Source organism: Harpia harpyja, chromosome 1 (genome assembly GCF_026419915.1).
Source record: "Harpia harpyja isolate bHarHar1 chromosome 1, bHarHar1 primary haplotype, whole genome shotgun sequence".
In the NCBI taxonomy this organism is placed as follows: domain Eukaryota; kingdom Metazoa; phylum Chordata; class Aves; order Accipitriformes; family Accipitridae; genus Harpia; species Harpia harpyja.
Genome location: NC_068940.1, coordinates 31,400,068 through 31,421,249, shown reverse-complemented (window position 1 = coordinate 31,421,249; position 21,182 = coordinate 31,400,068). Strand labels below are relative to the sequence as shown.

General features: G+C 49.2%; 1 protein-coding gene across 7 annotated transcripts in view; it reads right to left on the bottom strand.

The window, feature by feature from the left end:
• MYT1 (myelin transcription factor 1) overlaps positions 1 to 21,182 on the bottom strand; it is a 65,124-nt gene that overhangs the window by 17,287 nt on the left and 26,655 nt on the right. For 4 of the 7 annotated variants that reach the window (XM_052785196.1, XM_052785206.1, XM_052785244.1 and 1 more), the window contains exons 3-14: positions 19,407 to 19,461; positions 17,467 to 17,497; positions 14,053 to 14,115; positions 13,030 to 13,277; positions 11,358 to 12,233; positions 10,589 to 10,723; positions 9,086 to 9,176; positions 7,363 to 7,476; positions 5,697 to 5,911; positions 2,874 to 3,079; positions 1,909 to 2,178; positions 986 to 1,140 (exon numbers count right to left, since the gene is read on the bottom strand). In XM_052785196.1, coding sequence (XP_052641156.1) covers positions 986 to 1,140; positions 1,909 to 2,178; positions 2,874 to 3,079; positions 5,697 to 5,911; positions 7,363 to 7,476; positions 9,086 to 9,176; positions 10,589 to 10,723; positions 11,358 to 12,233; positions 13,030 to 13,277; positions 14,053 to 14,115; positions 17,467 to 17,497; positions 19,407 to 19,461 — 2,459 coding nt within the window. The remainder of the gene's footprint in view (positions 1 to 985; positions 1,141 to 1,908; positions 2,179 to 2,873; positions 3,080 to 5,696; positions 5,912 to 7,362; positions 7,477 to 9,085; positions 9,177 to 10,588; positions 10,724 to 11,357; positions 12,234 to 13,029; positions 13,278 to 14,052; positions 14,116 to 17,466; positions 17,498 to 19,406; positions 19,462 to 21,182) is intronic. The other 3 variants (XM_052785225.1, XM_052785235.1, XM_052785216.1) reach the window with 2 other exon arrangements.

The following is a 21,182-nucleotide window of genomic DNA, read 5'->3' as shown; positions in this document are numbered from 1 at the left end:
TCCTGCTTGCATAGCCAAATAACGAGCTGTGTTGTATAAGGTCAGCAAAACAATGCCCGCTGACTCTTCCCTGTTTAACATATAGGAAGGTCAGATGCATAGGAAAGAAGCCAAGAACAGCAGATCCGCTGGGATGCCTGGGAGGGGAGACCTCCCCATCACATCCTCCAGACTGATCCCGACGTGCCATTAGATCAGAGCCAGGTCCAAGTTGCAGCATTTGGGTCAGACTCTAAACATTAACCATTAGTTTGGGGGTCGGCATGGATGCAGAGCAATACTCTATCTAATAGAGTAGATCTGGGTCTCTACTTCCACCCACCCAGTGCCATGAATACACAGATAGGAGCTGGATTAAGAGCTCTCTCCGATGTAAGATGCAGCATGACAGCAATCTTGCTGCAGCCCTAGTTCACATTTTGTGGCCCTGCAGTATCACGGTGATGGGACCCATTGCTCTATGTTAAACAACCACCAAGTCCTGCCTTCCCAACAAGGTACCTTGCAGTTCAACACTCCCATTGAGAAGGTACTGAGATCCCTTGGGTGCTGTTGGCTCCTCAGCATCACCCAGTGTCCCAAAACAAGGGGGCAGGAGATCGGGCAGTCTCCATCACTGTGCCAGCAACACTCTTGCGGGAAAACACCAGGGAAAACGGGCCCTGCAAGGAGGTTTCCACAGCCCCATCTGTGAACCCTAAGAGCAACGAGCTCCCCAGAAAGTTCCCCTCATCACTGCAGAGTTTCAGGGCCATATGGGAACGTATTTTGCCTCAATGATCAGCAGTTGTATGAGGATAGGGTTTCTCTTGGAGCTTTTTATTTGAACCGCTTAGGTGAGGTAAGACCAATCACAGCAAGAAAGGGAACTACACTTCTAATTTTTAAAATGTATTTGCTAATAAATTTTGTCTCCTGCCAGCCTGGCTGTGCTGGGTACATATTTTATACATTTTGGAGGAAGACACAAGAAGGCAGGACTTACGTGAGCAGCTCTTTCTTGATGTCCTTGGAGAGGAATTTAAGCTTGAAGTTGGTTAAAGTAACTTCCCCTGGGTATTTTCGTTCTTCAAAGTTTTCCTCCGACACCTCTTGCTCATCAGCTTCCGAGGAGGCAAAAGAGTGGGCGGCAGGCTCTGACTGCAAGAAAACAGCCAGGAAAAGTGGTTGTAGTGGTGATCATTGCTGCTGAGCCGTGGTGGGAAAGGATCCCAGGTTCATCCCAGCTAAGAGTTAGTGCAGCATTGCCAACACTCCTGAGCCCTCCGCAAGCGCCTCACAGTACCCAAACCAGAGATCCAATAGTCTGTAATTTCTCCTTTTTATAGGAGAAATGTGTAAAACACATCCATACGGGGATTTACACCTGGCTCTCCCAAGGTCTTGAAGGGATGAAGATCAGTGCAATCCCTCCATACTCATCCTCAGCGGCACCTGCCTCCACCTTGCCCCGTGGGCAGAGAAGCAGCATGTTGCTTCCAGGGCCAGGACCCTCACCTCAGCCAGGAGGTAATGGCTGGGTTCCCCCACCTGCAGGATTAATGTTAGTGGCACGTAGGGTTGTATCTGCTAATGACAGATATAAATCAACCGGGGGAACATCACCAGGAACACCGCTGGTGCAAATGAGCTGAAAGGATTTACAACGAAGAAAGCACTGCAGACCCAGGACAATGCAAGTGGTGGGTTCTTCCTTTGCAGGAGCACCCCAACAGATCCAAGAGCATCTGCCTCCTGCTCAATTGTCCACAGCTGATGTCTGGTAGCACTGACGAAGCTAATAATATTTCTCTCCTAGGCTCAAAGGACAAACTAGGGGTTCTGGGGGAAAATAGGACAACTGTGCAAGCAAACACGGCATTCAATCTCCCACAAGGTGTTATTCAAGCATCAGTAGTCACCGCTCACCTCCTCTGGCTCCTCTTCCCGCTGACGGTTTGGTTTAGTGTAGTCGATGGGCCCATCCCATTCATCCTGGCGGGAGGTCTGGCTGGACTGGGGGGAGGTCATGGTGCTGCTCGTGGCACTGGTGCTGTTTTGGCGCTGGGACGCATCTGGGGACTTCATGCTGGGACTACTGCTGCAGCTGCTGCTGCTGGGAAAGGTGCTCTCCCGTTTGCGGTGCTTGTTCATACTCAAGTCCAGAGTCCCATTTTCATCCACCTCAATGTCCATGGACTGAAAGGTTGGAAACATGTCCAACGTTAGCAGCTGCCAGCAATTCCCTACAGGGATCTTGCCCCCATTTGTCTTTTGCAGTGCAGGGGGCAGGTTATTCATGTCCCATCCTCTCCACAGTCAGTTAGAAGGAACTGAGTGGAAAAGGATGCTCTTTCATAAATATTTCAGAAACATGCCATGCAAATGCACCCTGGACTACCAGCCATGTGGCATGTTGACTCAATTGCTTGAACACAGGCACCTAGTGCCTCTTAAGATGCCCTGTGGCATCTAAGACATCTGCCCAAAGCTGGGGGTGCAACACGGGACCTCTGGAAAGCCTGCGTTCCTCTGAAAAATAGCTGGAGGTCAGCCTGGACGCAACTGGGGAATCTCAAATGACATCAGATACAGACCAGTGAGCAACTGAAACCAGCTCTGAGACTCTGCGTGGAACGATGCTCGTCTCAGATGGGTAATTTGAACCACAATGCATCTCCATAACACACTAAGAGCCAAGTTTACCTCCTCCAAACTGCACCACCCAAAGCAGGGAGCGAAAGGGTGATACGTGATGAGTCTCTGCACACCCTCCATATTGAAAAATTAAAATGAAAGGAAGGGTAAAAAAAAAAAGGTATTTCTCCCATCCCAAACTTTTAACCCATGCCGCTGCGTGCTGGAGCGAGGGTCCCCAGGCACGCTCGGCTCACCTTGCCGGGGGCCTCTTGCTGCTTCGTGCTGAGATTCTCCGGCATTTCCCAGCAGCGGGTGGAGAGGTTGAGGATGGCAGTGGCAGCCATGTGCGCAGCCTCGGCGTCGTGGGAGTAGTCGAAGCCTGTGGAGGAAGATGAAGTGCTCTTCACGTAACTGCTGGAGGGGCTGTGGCTGGGGGAAGAGGCCTTTGGAAAAGGTTTGGCTGGAATAAAAAGAGAAGGAACAACACAAGGCTAATGTATAACCGGCACGGGCAGCGGTAAGAGGTTAAGTCAGTCTGACACAGCTAGTATTAGCAGTTCCAGTGGCAGCCTGTGGTTATTACCAATCCGCAGGCTATTTTTTTGCCTGGGTTGTGCAATAGGAGCAGTGCCGGCTGCGACTTGTGCAATGGTCTCTCGGTGTGAAAACTTAATTCATTAACTGACTCTGCCATCAAGTCCCCAAAACATGACTGCTTTTCTTCATTAAAGCTACTCCTCGGTGGAAGTGGTTAAAACTTAGAGAAGCTTCCTGGCTCTTTTTTTATCGTTCTCTGTACGTTCATAACTTATCTGCAGAGCTGACTTATGGGGAGATTTCTTGTAGCACGTTTGAAAACTTACAATTTAAAAAATTACATTAATAGCAAAACCATGGCCATGAAATACAAGCGTCCAGTGATGACACCAGTGAAATATGGATTTTCTGACAGCTGACATATCATTTAAATATGCCTGAATAACAGGATTTATTACACAGCCACACGCGGCCACGATACTGCACTGTTACTGCATGTCACAGCATGCAGCCGTGCAATCCTGGAGATGCAATTTGTCTTTACACTCTATGAAACAAAAGTGAGTATTTCCCAGGGTTAACGCACAATAAAATTTGCCCTAATCTTGAACCTGGTCCTGTTTAGGAGGGCTCTGACCTACACAAAGTCCCTCTGAAGTCAGTAGTTTCAGTGGGTGCAAACAGGGGATCATCCAATTTTAAACAGTCACAGGATTGTATTCTGAATCAATTACCAAAATCTTCAAATTCTTAATTCATTTCACTATGCCCTTTTGGGGGGAAAACATCCCCCCTTCAGTGGGAGTCTCTATCAGGAAAGACTCGTAAGCTTTGGCCCGATGATGGCAAAGCAGCAAGACAACCTCGGCTGATGCAGCTACAGAGCAAAGCGATTTCATTATTCCCATTACAAACTTGTAATATAAGACACTATAAAATGTTAATCTTCCTGAGGACTGCTTTCTTCCTTGTTGTGTGCGTATATAATGCATATTGACATTAATGGGAGTTATGCACACACATGCAGGGAAACATAAATCCCTCTGGATGAAGATCTCTTTAAAATAAGTTCTCAGTGAAAGGAACAGATTTCCCTGCTATGATTGGCAATCATATTCAACTTGTCGTTTTGATTAACTCATTGGAGGTTTGCCCAAATGGTTATTCTTGTGTATGGCTGCTTGTTTTCGAGTCCAGTTTAATCCATGTCTTTGCGGCAGGGTGCGGGTATTTGCCAGCCCAACCTGACAACATCCAGGATCGTGAGATGCCAATTTCAATTTCACACCGTAGGCTCAGCAATGCTTTTCCATTTCATAAGTATTTCTACCACTAATAGACTCGCAATCAGCAAATTAGTAAAATAAGTGATGAGAAAAAATAGAAAGGATTATCCTAGTGGGTTTGCTGGAATTATTTTTGTCAGTACAATTACCCTGAAAATTCTTTGCTAATATTGCAAATAACACAATCTATTCAGCAAGAGAATCGCTTGTGCTGGGAAACAAATTACTTTTCCATCAGCCCTAACCCAGGATGACAGTGGCAGTTGTGCTCTCTGGCCTCCATCCAATTTCATTGTCTGATCCTTTACAGATTTAGTACTGTAATAAAGGGCACTTCCATTGTAGTGCAACAACCGGGATGCTTTCAAGTACGAGCACTTTTTAGAGAGCAGCTGCATCAGGATTAAACAGGATTGTGGAAGTGGGATTAGCCAGACAGAAAGCCCTCTTGAGGCTGCTGACTTCTGCAAACTGGACTCCTAAATCTTTTTTTTTTTTTTTTTTTTTCCTCAAAAAGACGTCTTCAGGTGCACATTTGGTGTCAAAGGGAAGGGGGAGGTTTAACGTCAGTTTGCGGCAGGCTGTCTCCCCATGCAGCTTCCCTCCCACTCCTGACAGCCCAGCCCCTGAGGGGTTATTTAGCCATTTCATTTTCACCCACGCTTCCGTTGCACAGCGTTATAACCAGTGCAAGGTCCTCTGTATGGAGCAGAGGTGGGTGGCTACGATAGGAAAGAGCTGGGAGATAGGAGGTGGGTGATCGATAGGTAGCAGAGCTGGAGAGCAGAGCACGGCAGAGAAGACAAATGGGTGGAGTGGGTCATATATAAGATGGAAGAGAAGAAAACTGTAATCCATTTAGCTAGATGAGGAAAGACAGATCAATAGATATGAACTGCAAAGCAACGGGGACCGACTGAGGACAACTGTGTAACTTATCCCACCTAGAGACATCGCTCAGATTAATGTTCCCACCACTCGATGCAATTATTCCCAAAGCCAAAGCCAAAGCAACTCTCCCCAAGCAAAGCTTTAACGGCAGCCACAGGCTCCTCTCCACCATGTACATGCCACAGGACCCATCTTGAGAGCCTTGCCCATCTCCATTTCTCCCCCTGCTTCACAGCAGCAGGAGAGGTCCAGCGACTCAGCCCCGAGTCTCCCATCACCCCAAAGGCACGATCCCAAGAGCCTCGCGACACGCTGAGAAAGGCAGAAAATGCAAAACCCAGCCCATCCCTGCTCCCAACTTACATTTAAAGGCTTTAGGTGAGGTTTCGCTAGTCTGAATCTTTGGGGCAAGCATGCGTTTGCCAAAAACCTGAGCATCAAAACTTGCATAATCGAAGGTGACCTTGGAGTACTTCTCCAGCTCCTTGGCCAGGTTGGCCCGGGGCGTTGCTGGGACCATGTTGGGCCGGTAGCTTCCGTACTGAGGGATCTCCAGTTGCTTCACAAAGCACATAGGCCTGAGGATGAAACAATGAGCACCAGTGATTTCTCTTTTCCTCGACAAGATGGTTGTTGGGAGGGGACTGGACATGATGGGGACACGTAGCTGCACCTTGTCCCCAAGGGGTTACTGGGGAAGAGGAGGCAGCGACAGCCTTTTTGCTCTCCCTCAGCAAGTGTCCATCTGGTTTGGGTCTCTTAGATTCCTTTTTTATTTTTTTCCCCTTTTTTTCCTTTTTTTTTTCTTTTTCTCTTTTTAGGAAAAACACCAAGTTGTCGACCTCACGCAAAACAATATTCTTGCAGGCTGCCGTGGTGTGGCAGCATTTTCCAACAGCAGTAGAAACTTGGGCATTACTCACTTACGGGACCCATGACACAGGATGGCACAAGAAGGCGTGAGGACCCCAGTTTAGCTCCGCTCCCTGCTGCAGGTTCATTGCAAAGGCACTGGGGCTTCCCCCCTGCCTGCAGAGTCCCTCTTAAAGACCCGCTTCTGCTGGGCTGCCTATCATGAATCAATTTGTCTTGCATATAAATTGTATATAAATGGCCTATTGTTATTCTCCTTCCCGTGACCTCTTTCCACCAGCAAGCCCTTGGAGCGGGAGCTCCTTGGAGCACGGACTGTCCTCGTGACGCGCTCAGAGCGCTCTACGCCCGGCACGGGCTCCGCTGCAAATAAATAAGTAATCACCCTAAATGGCCTTTCCAAAGCACCGAGCACCGGTGCAGCGGGGTGCTGAGCAGTCCTGGGGAGTAAATAAATAAATTAATCAGACCTCGATGCCTTTGTGGGAGTGCTGCTCAGGGCTCGTACTGCGGTTTTTATCCTGCTCTTGTTGCAAAATAACTAACCATATTACAATCCATCTGTAGCCTCATGAATCACATCAACTACGGAAGCCAGCATCTATCAGGGACATCCTTAATGTGAGACAGCCCTTTCTCCCGGGAAGATAGAGACAGGCGAAATAACAAAATAAATGTGACTAGTTTGGAAATGAGTGGCGGGTTTCTCTCCTCTGAACCATGTGGGCTAAGGAAGAAAAGCGGGCAGACTTACGCGAAACTGCCATCGAGTGATTTATATGTAGCCTAAATCTCCTCCTCCCCCTCCCCGAGCCCACCCTACTTATAATGCTAATATAATAGCCATCATTCTCTGGCAGTTTGCATTGCAGAGCGATCGGCACAAATGCCTTCTGCTGCACTGGTAAAACCCTTTGGCCTGTAGCCTCAGCATTAATTGATGCTACAGAAGCAATTCATTGTCCTCAATGCCCTCCCTGGGATCATCAATTAGATATCTCCCCACCTTGGTGAGACCTATGATCGTAATAACAGGACTCAGCAGTATCAAGATACAGCCGGAGGGAGCCGTGACAGCCACTCTTGCGAGCGTGGCATCGCGGGGAGGGCTGGGGCGGCGCGGTGACGCGGCGCTGGGCTTCGCGGTCCCGTTTACCTGAGTATCCGGTCAGAATTGGAGCTGGTCTTCGAAGGATCACCAGACTGGGTTTGTTGCTTTTCATGCGATTTGGCTAATTTTTCAGCAGCAGCAATGGGGCACCCAGATAAACTGTGGGAGGTGGTTTTTTTTAAAAAGGAGGAGGAAAAAAGAGAGAAGGAAACCAAGCATGAGGGATGAGCATGAAAACCTTCATTTCAGGGACCCAGAACTGCACTGAGCCCGTGAGAAAAGTGTTTGCATTTAAAGGTTTTTTAATTATCGTTATCCTAGCTTACTTTTAGTCTTGGCAAGCAGCAAAGCACCAAATCTCTCCAAGATGAGCCCTTGAGCATCCCCAGGACCCAGAGGTGGATCAAGGAGGCAGCTCCACCAGGCTGAGCACAGCAGGGGCAAAAGGGAACGGGCTGGTTTCTTTGAGTGGTTTTAGCAGTTAAATGGTATTTTTGATTTGTATTTATTTGGATCTTTTGCAGGGGCTGTTTGAAGGGAGCCTTCTGAGGAGCACTTGCGGGGAAACATTTGCACTTCTGATGTGCAACGGCTGCCAACGCGCCGGTGCCTGGGGAAGGTCAGGGGCTATAATGGGTTTTGCTCACACACGCCCTACGCGTGAGCCTGGCTCTGCTTTTTTGGGACAGCTTGGCTCTTACGGTGATTGCTCAGGGAAGGTAAAAACCCCTCACAAGCAGAGCTCGCATGCTCCCAGCCAACCCCAAGCCATCACGGGCACCTTCATCACCAGAGCAGTCAGCACCGAGGGAACCCCAGCCCAGCCCCATGTGAAATTCTGGGCTCCGACCCCACTGGGTCTCAGCCCAAACCGTTGTGCCCAAAGCTGTCTCCATAACCCACTAACACCAGTGGATCACCTCATTCTCACTGCGATTGCTTGCTGCCTGCACCAAACCGAGCTTCTCAGTTAACCAAGCAGATTTCCCTAATTTTCCTCTAGCAGCTACAGCTACGACAAAGCATCCACCAGCTTCCTCCACGGCTGAACGAGTAATGACACAAACTCACCTCATGCCTGCAAAAGCATCGACATTTGCAGAGCTGTCACTCTCTGCCAATTAAGCGCAAGTGCAACAAATGGTAAATCATAAATTCATGAGCGCATCCCTGTAGCACAAGCTAGTCGGGCTTTTCGGAAGGTTTCTAGCTTTTAAGTGCACCATTCCCTTGCTTGCAACCTTCCCGTTTGTAAAAGTGTTCGAGTTTAACCAAAACCAGAACATGGGGTATAATTACAGGTCCCAAAGCTCAACCCTGTCCCCTCCTGACCACATTTGGGCTGAGGTCCTACAGCGAGAGGACTTAATTCCCAGCTCGTCAATAACTTCAGCCTAAACATTGTGGAAATTCCTAGAAATCCTGCTAAGTGCCACACCACCAAACACAAACGTCACGCTCCAGTCAGCCTCACTGGGCCCCCTCTGCTTTCTTAGTGCCAAACACCTCTTCCATGAACCCCCACCTGCATCTACCCTTTCATAGTCCCACCTGCTAGCCTGGAAGCATTGCTCTGCTTTATTGCCCAACCAGAAATCACTGCCCCGTCTTGCTTTCCCATACTGTTCTTTGTCTTAGGGTCATCCCTGCTTTGCCCATCTTAGTTGCACTGTCTCTCAGTGCAAGAGTAACGCCAAGGCTTTTGGGGTTGGTTGCCCTGTTGCCATCCTTGCCCTGGCCGTTATGGAGAAGAAGTCAAAGCTGGTACCTCCTGTGCGTGTTGCGGTTGCTGTTGACGTGACCCTGTCCTGTGCAGCCTGGCGTGGGGCATTTCAATACGTTCTCGTGCATCGCCAAGACTTCGGAGCGAGAAGGGGAAGAGGAGAGGGGAAGGGAAGCAAAAACAACTTGATAAAAATCAGAGGAAAAAAAAAAAAAAGACAAAATCATCAAGTCTTGTACACTGCTTTCCTAGAAATCAGGGAATGTGAAATGCTGTAATTAGAATTCATCTGCGTAGAGAAAAAAAGATTTACAAGGCAGCAGTGCTCAGGTCAGCACTAGATTAGCATCTCTGCACACAGCTTGGGCTTTCTCATTTGCTGATTGCAATCCCGTTTCCCCCGGCCAGCCCCTCCCGCCTGCCACTGTTTTGGAGTCAGGACTCCCAATTTCAGGTAGTTTTAAGTGATTGAAGTTGTATCTCTGCTTTTATCCTTAGGACTAGTCTTTGTTAGATTTTTTTTTTTTTATTTTAATCTTCAGGATTATTGCTTCCTGCAGCGCTGACCTTAAAAGTAAAGAAAATAATTTGATTTGCAAGCTTTTCTAAAGCACACAGCTTGTGTAGTTATTTATTAATATTTTTTCTTGCATTCAAGCTTGTGTGAAGATAGCTGTACTTTCTCCTTGTTTCCTGCAGTTCTGTGTTTATGGCAGGTCTGCAACCTTTGAAATTACTGATAAGGAAGGGCTCCTTTTTTTTTTTTTTTTGGTCTATTATGCCATTATCATAAACATACAACATTGATTTTTATGTATATGTACAGGGAAAGCTATTTAGGATGCTGGTAGAGAGGTAGAAATAAAATCTCTCTCTATACATATATATATAAAAATCTGTTATGATGATGATAAATATTTTCTGTGGAACAGATGAATCTTGCTATAGCACCTTGTGAAATTTGCAGTGATGAGAGCATAGGAGAAAACTCAGCTATCCTGCGCATCCTGAATGACTCCTCTCCTTTGCTATACGGCAACACCTTCGGCACATTTGCACAGCAAGAAAGAACAGTTTTCCCTTCTTCCCAACATGGTATACCAACTAGGGAAAAATATGTGACATTCGGTGTAAAGATGGGAACTGCTTAACACACTTCTGGAGGTGGGCAGTCATTTTTAAAGCACCTCTTTGATTTTCAGAGAAGGGACCTCATTCTCCACAGGATGGTGCTAAAAATCTTTAAGAAGGGTAGGACTTCCTAGCAATCTCCATAGCATTTCCCATGAAGAGCAATAACACTCTGGTGGAGACAAGCACCCTGGAACAAGTTGGAAAAGCACCATCCCATGCCAGAAACTCTGTTATATCCCAAGGATTAACATCAGGCTTGTGCTAGGGACTCAGTCATAAAATTCACACCATTTGGGACTATTTGGGCTGCCCGTTGGCCTTGAGACGGCTTTACCCATTAGATGTGAAAATCCCCCTGGGAAATAAGGTTTCAGACTAATTTAAGCAAGCCTTGTTATGCCACCATGTACTCACTCTCGGGAGGGATCCTGTCTTTGTGCGGACAACCAGAGAGGCTGCGATGGTGAGGGTAGAGTCCCGTGACGTGGCCGGTCCCATCGCAGCCAGGAGTTGGACATTTGATTTCTCGCTTCTCAGGTCTTGAGGGATCTAGGGATTGTGGGAAAAGAGCGGTGGGAAGCAGGTTAGCGGATTTGGAGGGGAAGAGGTGGAAAGGAGAGAGAAATTGCCAAGGATGCTTCCCACTGCTTTTCCAGTCAAACGGGGAGAAACCTTTGTGTTTGGGTGTTTTTTTCCTGAAGGTGGAATTGTAACACTGGAAGTTTCAAAAATTAAAATCAGCAAAGCTATTTGAGTAACTAACCTAGCTAGGAGCATGGAGCCGCTCACGGTGACCGAGCAGGCAGCCCGGCTCAGTGCCCGGGGGACTCCGCAGCCCCTGCCAAGCGTCTCGTGTTGCTGTGGCCAGACTCCTACCACTGCTTTAAAACCCACTTGGATTTTAAACCAGCCCTGCTGCTCAGACTGAGATTTTCAAGGCCAACAGGCAATTTAGCCAGGCAATTCCCCTGCGGAGATGTAGAGCACACCATCATTTTGTGCATTTACTGTTGACCTCTAGGATGTCCCCATCCCTCTGGGCACTGAGGATTTGTGGCTAAATTCCCTCTGTGGGCTGTGAAACCCCCCAACAGCCTAGTTTTCACGGGGTGCTGAGCAGACAAGTTCAGCTTTTTCACTGGGAATGGGAAGGAAGGAGACACGCAAAGGCTCATCCCCATACCTTTGCCGTAGTAGCTCTTTCGGATGCTGTCCAGCGGTTTGCTCTGTTTCTCGTCCACCTGGAAGTGCTTTACATGCTCTCCTGGCAGCCGGCTGGGCTCCCGCACAATTTTCACCTGCTCGGCTTTCAGCGCGATGGCTTGTTCCAGCAGCCCCAGGTTCCCCCTTGTCATCATGTCATACATCTCTGACTCATCGGTCACCGCCGATTTCTGGGAGCGGGCGTCATCGTCTTTGTCATCATCCGACCGGACCTCCACGATGACCGAGTACTCGGGCTTTGGGCTGAACTGCCCTTCACAGTGGCTTTTCTGGGTGTCCTGAGAAGTGTGAGGAGCTTCTTCGCAAATCACTTCAGGAGCCATCTCCTCCTCCTCTTCATCCTCCTCTTCTTCTTCCTCTTCCTCCTCCTCCTCTTCTTCTTCTTCCTCCTCCTCCTCCTCCTCATCTTCCTCCTCATCCTCCTCCTCCTCCTCCTCTTCTTCTGCTTCAGCCTTCTGCAGTTTGCAGGACTCCTCGCAGTTCACATCGTCCCGGTGCTCCGGACACAACTCACTGCTGCGTTCACTGGTGACCTCGATGACCTCCTCCGCATCCTCCGTCTGGATGATGATCTCCTTGTCGCACTCCTCCTCCACCAACTCCTCTCCCGCATCCTCGTGGACCAGGTGCACAACATTGGATGGCGGCTTGGAGACCTGCAGCTCGGCTTCAGGCAGCTGCCCTTCGATGGCGAGGGTTTCCTCCGCTATTTGGCCTAGGTTTAGGAGAGAGTTGGCGATTATTTCTTGGTAGCTGCTATAGTTGGCCTTGCTGGGCCCAGACGTACTTGTTGCCGTGGTTTGTCCGTAATGGGTCGATTTTGCTGGGCTTCTCTCTGAGGGGGGGAAGAAGGAAAAGAAAGAAAAGGGGGGAAAAGAAAGAAAAGAAGGAAAAGACAAAAAAAAGGAGAAAAAGAGGGAAAAGAAAAAAGGAGGAAACAAAAAAAAGAGAAAAGGAAAAAAGGAGGAAAAGGAAGTAATTATATAAGCTCATAAACATCTTTTTGTCTTACTTAAGCTTAATTGAAACTAGATCCTGGCTGTTATACCCCTGGAGCAGCCTAACTTGTTGCACTTGGGAAGGGCAGGTAGAAAGGGGATTTCCATGTGGAAGCTTTTGTGGGGCTTCCCAGCCTCACGCTGTCAGCAGCCATCTGGCCCCCTCGCTCCCCGTGCTCCCCAAACCTGGGAGCGACACGGTGCCAGGACCCTGGCTGGACACCCAGCTCATTTGCCTGTCACTCCTCCTTTGGGATAGTGGCCGGATCCGGCCAGGGGGATGGCTCCTGCACTGAAAAAGCCAGCCGAGCCCCTCGAGGCACCGATGCGGGACCCCGGGTGCCTTTCCTGCCGCCATCTGAGCCACACGGCCAGCTCCTCTGTGCTTTGCATGGGGCTTTCCCCAGGGAGCATCCCTGATGGAAAAGCTCTCATTTTTAAGACACCGGAGACAATCCGTGCATATCCCCTCTCAGCTTAACCAGAGCTTTGCCGTTGTGCTTCCACCGAACGTAATAATTGAAGGACCCATCCTGTACATAATTCAGAGGAGCTATAACTCCTGGTTATTAACACTCCCTGCCCTTTATTCATCTGCAGAACACAGCTCTGCAATCAATAATGATAAAGCACCTTCTGCTGGCTCGGGGCTGCGGGTCTCCTCCTGCTCCACCGCCTCCGCCTCGTCCTCCTCCAGCATCCCCTCCGACTCGTCGGAGCCGGATTCTTCCTTCGCCTCGGCCTCCTCGCTGCCATCGCTGTCGACGTTGTAGCCTTCATCCAAGGCCAGCTTGAGCGGATGGGATTTTCTCTTCGACACCAGATGTTCGGCCTCCGCATCCTGAAGTTTCCTTTTCTTTGCTAGAGGGCAGCTTTGTAAACTGCAGATGGGATCAAGGAGCAGAGAGGAGGCATTGCCGAGTGAGAAAGGCATGGCTACAGCATCTGAACCAGTTAGGCAAAGGCAAGTGGGACAAATACACAAATACTAAAAAAAAAAAATCATCCAGCAGCCCAGACTTTTAGCTGGTTTAACCCTTCATGGCCAGAAGAGCTTCTCTCAGACCTTGGCTTTGTGCAACTATGTCAACTTTTCTCACAAGTCAGCGCACGGATGCTGGGCTCACTCCAGCAGTCTGGCCCACGGGCAGTTGTTGTCCAGGGAGCAGCAGGATCAACACCTCCCAGTACCGCTGCTGGTGATGGCCACCAGTGCCACCACGAAACCAGGCAGGGAATGCAGAACTGGCCGCTGGGGCATGTCCACCAACTGCTCCGCTTTCACCATTACGGGGTGGTGAAGACAACCAGTTAAGGCTGGCATGGCCTCCAAGGCAGCCGGTGTGCTCTCATTTCCCCTCCCTGTCCGTAGAGGCACCGAGCAGACCAAAATCTCTGCTTGCCAACAGCTCCCATCAACCCCAGGCACCTGAGCCAGGTACTTCTGCTGTGGTTTGGGGTCTGTGGGAAGGCTACTGTCAGCCTGGTGAAGCAAATCCCCCAGGATCCCTCACGGACTGATGGAGACACTGAAAGTGTCTTTGGTGGGCTGGTGAGTTTGGTTGCTTCTCTGAACCAGCCTCTCTCCAGTGCAGTCCTGTCTTTGGGTTTCTTGCTCGTATTTTTCCATCCCCACTACCTCCAACCCAGCCTCACCTTCTGTGTCTTGCATACTTTCCACGGATGTGTCCTGAGCCGTTACAGCCTGGGGTTGGACAGCTTGAGAGGGAAACAAGAAACCATCAAGAACAGCGATAGGACTTGGAGAATTCATTTTTAATTAGAAGTGTATAAACTATGGTCAGTTAAACAGGTCCTGTGCACAAGGAACAAAATAACCGCAAAAGGGAAAATAATTTCCCTCAAATGGTTCAGCCTGTCCCTTTGAATTCCAAGGGAGGAGGGCAGGAAAGCAGCCTTGCAGTTTGCTAAAAATTAATGAAATCACTCACCCCATTTAATTAGATGAACGGTTCATTATAGTTTTATGATTATGTTTAATTAAAGATTTGCATGTTTAAGAGCAAGCTTTTAAAAAGCAGACAACTACTGCACTCTGCCTCCCCACTGCCACTCTTCAGTTTGCTTTTTCACTGGTGCAGGAGGAAAACATGGGCTTTTCACTTACTCGATGGGTTATCAGGGGACTGGGGTTCCTTGCTCTAAGAAATGGGTGGCTTTTTGGAAAGCGCAGGCTGGGAGCGGCTCGAGGAGGTTTTATCCAGAGCACCTTGGGTGGAGATCACCGGGACAAAAATCCTCAAAAGCACCTCGGAGCCTCACTTTTGGGGGAATGGATGGGATTTAGGTGACCAGATCTCCCAAATCCCTGCATTTGTTCCTGCTGCTCTGCAGAAGAGGATGAGTTAAAGACTTCCAGGGAGCTCTGGGCAGCGCTCGCAGCCACTGCTGCCTTTGCCATGGGCTGCAGAGATGCAGCCCGCTTGCTGCATCCCTCGGCGTGGGGCCGCACGCCTCCCCTGCAGGGGTAATTAGTCCCAGCTCCAGGAGCTATAAGGGCTCCAGATAAAAGGCATTAAAGCAAACATTTTCTGGCAAAACCAGATTATGGCATTGATTATAGGATGCCCAAGTGACTTGCCTGACGTCTGAGGAATTCCGGAGTCGTGTAGGATTAATAACCTCATTTAGCACCGTATCACCCTCGGCCCGGGAAGTTGGAAGTGCTAATGAAATCTCTTGATGACAGTGCAAAGGGAGAAGGCATCGCCAGCCCAGAGGGGATCTGGCCAGCCTGTTATTCTTGGAGTAAAATACATGGGACAACATTAAATAGTACCAAATGCCAAGTCAGGCTCTAGGGACTCAGAATTCCTGTTCTCAGCAGAGAGCTCAGCCCTTGCAGAAAGCTAAGGATAAGAAGGATCTAAGTGCACTAATGGATGTAGCAGCTCTGGGTGCACCGGCGGGTTATTAATGGCTCAAGTCCCCAGAACACCGTGCACAAGTCAGATCGCTGCGTTCAAAGAATATAATTCAACCCAAAACCGGGACAGCAAAGGACTGCTGAACTCTCAGGAGAGTAGGAATCCTTCCTTGAGGAGGCAGGCTTGCTTTAGCTTAGCAAAGCTAATGCTGAGAGGGCAAATGATGGCAGCACGTCCCCTAAGGGGACATGGCTTTCTAGATGAGGTGTGGGTGTAAGCTGCACCTCCTGGCCCCTCCAAGACAAAGTCCCCCCTTCCTGCTGTCCCTTTCGCTCGTGGCCTGGTTTCAACCTGAGATGCTGAGCATCCTCCAACGCCATCGCTTGGGGGATGCTCCCAGCTTTTTTGGCACGCACACGCAGCCTGAGCCCCGCCGTGCCTGGGGTCTTGCCTGCCAGCGAGGCATCCCTTCCCCAGCAAACTGCTCGAGGTCATATATAAAAAGATCTCATCCTGCTAACATGCATAATTGGAAGAGGGAGCTCCCCCCTTCGCTGCTCCCTCTGCTGATGATCTGAAAGTCTATTTAATTTTAATTGCCCTCAGTCATGACTGAGGCTGTTCTGTACTGAGCAACCCCAGACACACTTTAAGTGACTGCACGCCAAAAGACAGAGCAGTGTTTATGTTACCAGTGACTTGCCTGAAAAAGGCCTTATTCAGTGGGAAACAAGAGCAGCTCTGATGAAGATGTTACAGGCTTTTATAAGCTTTCCTGAATCAATTAAAGCTGATTCCCCCTCCCACCCCATTTTTGATGTGGTGAAATGAAACCTGCGGTAAAAAGTAAGTCAGAAAGAGCCAAGTGGTTCAGCATCAAGGTTTTCTGAAGAAGGTGGCGATTTGGGATTTCTCTGGCTTTGGTGTGTTGCTTTAATCCCTTGAAAAAGCACCAGTGCAGAGGTGCTGCTCGGCATGCTCTGGGCCAGGCTTTCCCATCCCCACTCTCCTCCGGGGAGGTTTCACGTCTTTTTGGCAAGAGTCCCAAAAGGGGAAAGGGGCTTCGAGGTCTATTAAAGCCGCTCGCCTTCCCCGCAAGAGCCACCACACCGACCTGCTCTCCCCCTCTCCGCAGCCTTCATATGCTTGACAAAAGGGCCTCTTATTGTTATGCAGACGATGCCCTGCTTCCAATTAGTCGATTAATCGTCCAGTTATTCAGGCAATTAGGTGACAGCTGCAGAGATGGCTTTGTGGAGCACTCTGTCCTGCCCCTTATATATGTCACCTGCTCCAATTACCACCTCCACTGAAGTGTTCAGCAATAAAAGTTGGAGAAGTGGCATGCCCGCCGCTTGCTCCTCCTGTCTCTCCAGAATAATAGGAGAGCGGAGGAGCAGAAATGCTCTGAAATTGGGTTGGTTAAGGTCCAATTACTCTTTGACACACATGGCTTTCTAACAGAGGCTGCTAGAAGAGGCAGCCCCCGCTATTAGCGCCTGTCCAGGTTAAAGACTCCTACCTCTTGCGTAAGCCCTTGTGCAAGGTTTAAAGGGAGCTTAGAGATGGGGGAGGCTGTTATTTATAATGAGAAGCTCTGGAAGGCTGCAGAGGCTTGCTCCGGCTCTTTTGGCTGCTGCTGTTCACGTGCCAGCGCTGCTAAATGAGCGACAACAGGACCTCGGTGACTCAACAGGGGACATAGGGCTGAAGGAGGAGTGTCCGGCATAAGAAGTGATGTGACACAACATTGTTTAGGGGCAACAAGAGGATGTAAAATACATGGAAAAGAAACTCCGCTTAGTAGGATGTTGTCCCTAATGATCCTGCAACAAAAAATGTGGGCATCAGGTTTTGCTGGGGTTTACGTCTGGGGTGGGTCAGAGGATGGCTGGAGGGTCTTCAGTCTAATGTGACCCATCCAGAGCTTGTGTTTTCATCGCCTTAACTCCTGCAGTTCCTCTACTGTGTGTTGTCAAGCGGTGCCCCAAGGACTTGGACACAATGAGGCGCCCACCAATATAAGCCCCCCCAGCAAGACCCCCCCACCCCATTAGTCCCAAGGGTTTGCTCCCCTCACCCAGGTCCCTAAGCCTGTAAGGAGCTGCGGGGCTTCGTCCAAGCCAGTCCCAGCATGGGACCTCCCCTCCCTCCCACCGCCGAGGAGGAGCAGGGTCCTTACCTCACCTCCTGGCTGATGAGCTCCGTGGGCACTGGGCAAAGGGGCAGGATGCAGCAATGGAAACAAACACAAGGTCAAAAACACAACAGGGGTGCCCACCCCACCCCCCACCCCCCCGAGACCTTCCTCTTCTCTGGGGGATCCTCTCCTGCCTGCGGCTGGGTTTCTATTGCCTTCTCAGGCATCTCGTTTGGGAAAGACAGGGCAAATCTATCCTGCCATCATTTACTGCATGCCAGCCTGTAGTAAATCATAATCCTGCCTCGTAAATCCTCATGCCTGTGCTTAATTTCAAGCACATGAGTGCGTGTTTGCAGCATCAGGGACAACCTCTCTCTTTCTAAATACATGATGACTTTAAAGTCAATGGCGCTATACTGATATACGTGCATATAACTCAAACGCTTTTAAGTAAAGACTGAGTTTTCTAATGCCGCCTTCTCTACGTTTGCCTTTAAAATATGCTCCTCCATTACTTTTTGCAAAGGTCACTACTGTTTTGCTGCAATGGCCACATTTACCTCTGTAACATCAACAGGCACAGCCACATTTTTCTCCTCCCCTTGTCACATCAGACTGATGTGGGAGCCCCTGCCTATGCTCAGACACATGGTAGGGGATATGTTACTTGGCTTTTAGGGTAAACTATAGTTTGTAGGGGTTTTAGGGATTAATCCCCACTTGTGAATGAGAGGACTTCTCACCGCTTACAGTAACAACATGCAACAACATGGCATCACTGCTGAAACCTTACATCCAGCCAGGAATCCAAATAATCAGGAGGAAAAAAACCCACAACACAAGTCTAAATTTGCCCAGGCTAAAAACCATAACACGTTTGCTCAATTTGTTTGAGCTAATTGGGTTTCCTGGGATCCAGCTCCCGGTGGGATGACTCACAAGCTTCAACAAACTGGAGGCAGTGGCAAGTCCCAGGGTGCATGCAATAAATTACCTTTTCACATCAAGAAACCCAGATTCAAATGTGGGGAAGGCAGGGTGTGAGAAAATAAATAGAATCAGGGCACTCTCATTAGCAACCTGAACGAGCACCTTTATGTACATGCAACAAAGCCATGAAACCCAAATATCCAAGCTCAGTTCAGCACAGTTGGCAGCATCTGGGTTTTGTTTTTAAAAAGATGCAGATGCTGAGAAGAGCGAGGGGAAAGGTGGGTCGGGACAAGGGAAGGTGGTCCAGCACAGCTGTGTGGGTGACGCTGCAGTCCCTACAGCCATTACACTTTTTTCAGCCAGCCCTGTTCGTTCCTAACTTCCAGCCATCTTTGCAATTCTTGGAAGAATCCACAGCCACAAAAAGGAGCCAAAACGGAGAGGCCAGTCTGTAACCATCACATGTGGCTGTAGGACCACCCAAGGTGACACCCTGTGCTCTGTATCAGAGCACCTCGCCTTCTCCCAGAGAGAAAGCATGCAAAGGAAAGCCTTGCATGCTTTTTTCAAGTTGGAAAATAAGTAGCAATCAAGCTTTGCATTAACAAGGTGTTTGTCCTCACGTCCCTGCCGGGGGACGGCCCCGTTTGCTTCTCCACCATGCACTGCTTCTGCCAGGCACTCTCAGATGTGCAACTTCAAAGCCGCTGGCAGAGTGTGCATGATGAAAGCCCCAGGAGCTGATCTGAAGCTCCAGTGACTGTGATCCCCCTAAAGCAAAGCATGCAAAGGGGCTTTATTTTTTCTGCCTTTTTTTTTTTCCTGGGTGTAGGGAATGAGGGTTAAATATTATGAGGACCTGTAAAGGTTTGTGGTTGGGAGTTTTCCAGGTTTGTAGACAAATCTGGTGGGGTTAGAGACAAGGCAGTGAGCAGAACTTAAAGGGTTAAGCCTGGACCTGAAAAATCAAAGCCTATTTAGAACAAGCAAAGTGCAGGGAGCTCAGGTCTATACATCCCCGTGCTGCGGGATAACCAGCTGCTCACCTCTGATAGACTTCGATCGCGTGCGTGCTCTCTTATCGTCATTTTCTAAACTCATCTGGAATGGAAAGAAAAGATAATTGTTGAAAGATAACAAGAAAATTATTGTTAAAGGACAATCTCATGTGGTTTTTGCTCTGTGTAAATACCTGGGCAGCAGGGTTTCCCATGTTTTTGAGACAGAGGTTTCTTGCATTGATTTTATCGTTCAACCCATAGTGCCCAAGTTTAGCAACCTTAAATTAATTTCCACATCCTGGGACACAACAAGGACTCTCTGCTGGTTGGGTACCGCAGAGGGACAAACACCCAGATATGATGGCCTGTGATGGAAAACGGCCGTGCCCAAGAGATCACTTGTTAAGGGCAGAACTGATTTCTCTGGATTTACACCACAGAAGTGCTGTCAGCACCTAGGTAAGTAGCCCGCATGTATTCAGAAATCTCTGAATATGCAGCTGAGCTGATCTCATGCCCCGGAAGGGCAACTTTTCATGTAGTACCCTAAAGAGCAACCTCTCCTCTCTGCTTAAATTTGACACAGAAGGTTGGATCTCAATAACCCCTGCAACGTGGACATCAAACAGGAGGGTCTGTGGGGAATACGGGCATGAATAAGTAACATTGGGGACTTCAAAGTGCTTGATATTAATTAAACATCACAACACGCCACAAGGTAGCGGAAGGCTGAAGCGCAGTGTGGGCTCTGCACCCGCACCCGGCGTCGGGGGGAGCTTTGAAATCGGGCTGTGCCTGGAGGTGGGAGCAGCAAAAGCAGGGGACCTCCATGGTGGGACAAAAAGTCATAACCAGAATAATAGAAGTGGGATTTCCTTGAAGTCATCAGTGAAGTTGCTAAAGAGCTGATTTTACATCTCGCCCTTGACACAGATGCTCTCCCTGCAGGCAGGTGTATTTGGCAGCAAATGCCCAGGGGGTACGCAGGATCAGGGTGTGAGCAGGGACGTGGGTCAGAGCCTGGTAGGTTGGGGACAAGATGATTTGGGTTTTATCGCAGTGTTACCATCTGGGACGTTTCCTCCTGGGATAACAAGAAGGAGAGAGAAAAGGGTGGGAAAGGACCATTTCCAAGTGGGACTTGATATAATAAAAACAAATTCTCTTTGGAGCATCCTCTACAAGTCCCAGCTGGAGAGGGATGCAACCAGCTCCTGTACCATCCCAAAATAAGGACGCTCCACAGCTAAACCTCTGGCACCCCAAAAGAAGGGGTCACACGAGCGGCTGCTCCCCCTGCTCAAGGAGCAGGAAGGGACACACGTGCAAAGCATGTGCTGCTCTGGTGGCGGTGGGGACGATGCACGCATGACGTCTGCCACAGCATCCGCGTGTGCGCCTTGAAACTCTTTCTTGATGGCTGCTGCTCACAGTCCCCAGGAGAAGGGGCTGGAGGTCCTCGCCCATCCCTCTCGGAGGATGCACTGCTTGGTTTGGACCTCTCTTATCCTTCCTGAGGTTTGGAGGTGGCAAGGAGGGAGGGAGGTTGTTGGGCAGGCAGGGAGAGGGGACAGAGGTCCCCAGCCGATGGGGCACCGCAGCTGAAAACACCTCAAAGGGGAGGGATGGAATTTACCCCGGTGCCTCTCTCCCTCCCACTGCCCCCCTCCAGAAATGCAGTGTTAACATGCAACGATTGATGTGATTTGTTAGATGGGGACATTGGAGAGGGAAAAAAAAAAAAAAAAAAAAAGGAAAAAAAAAATCAAAACCTGGAGCAATTTATGCGTCCTGTCAGCATTCAGCTCGTGGCACCACAGT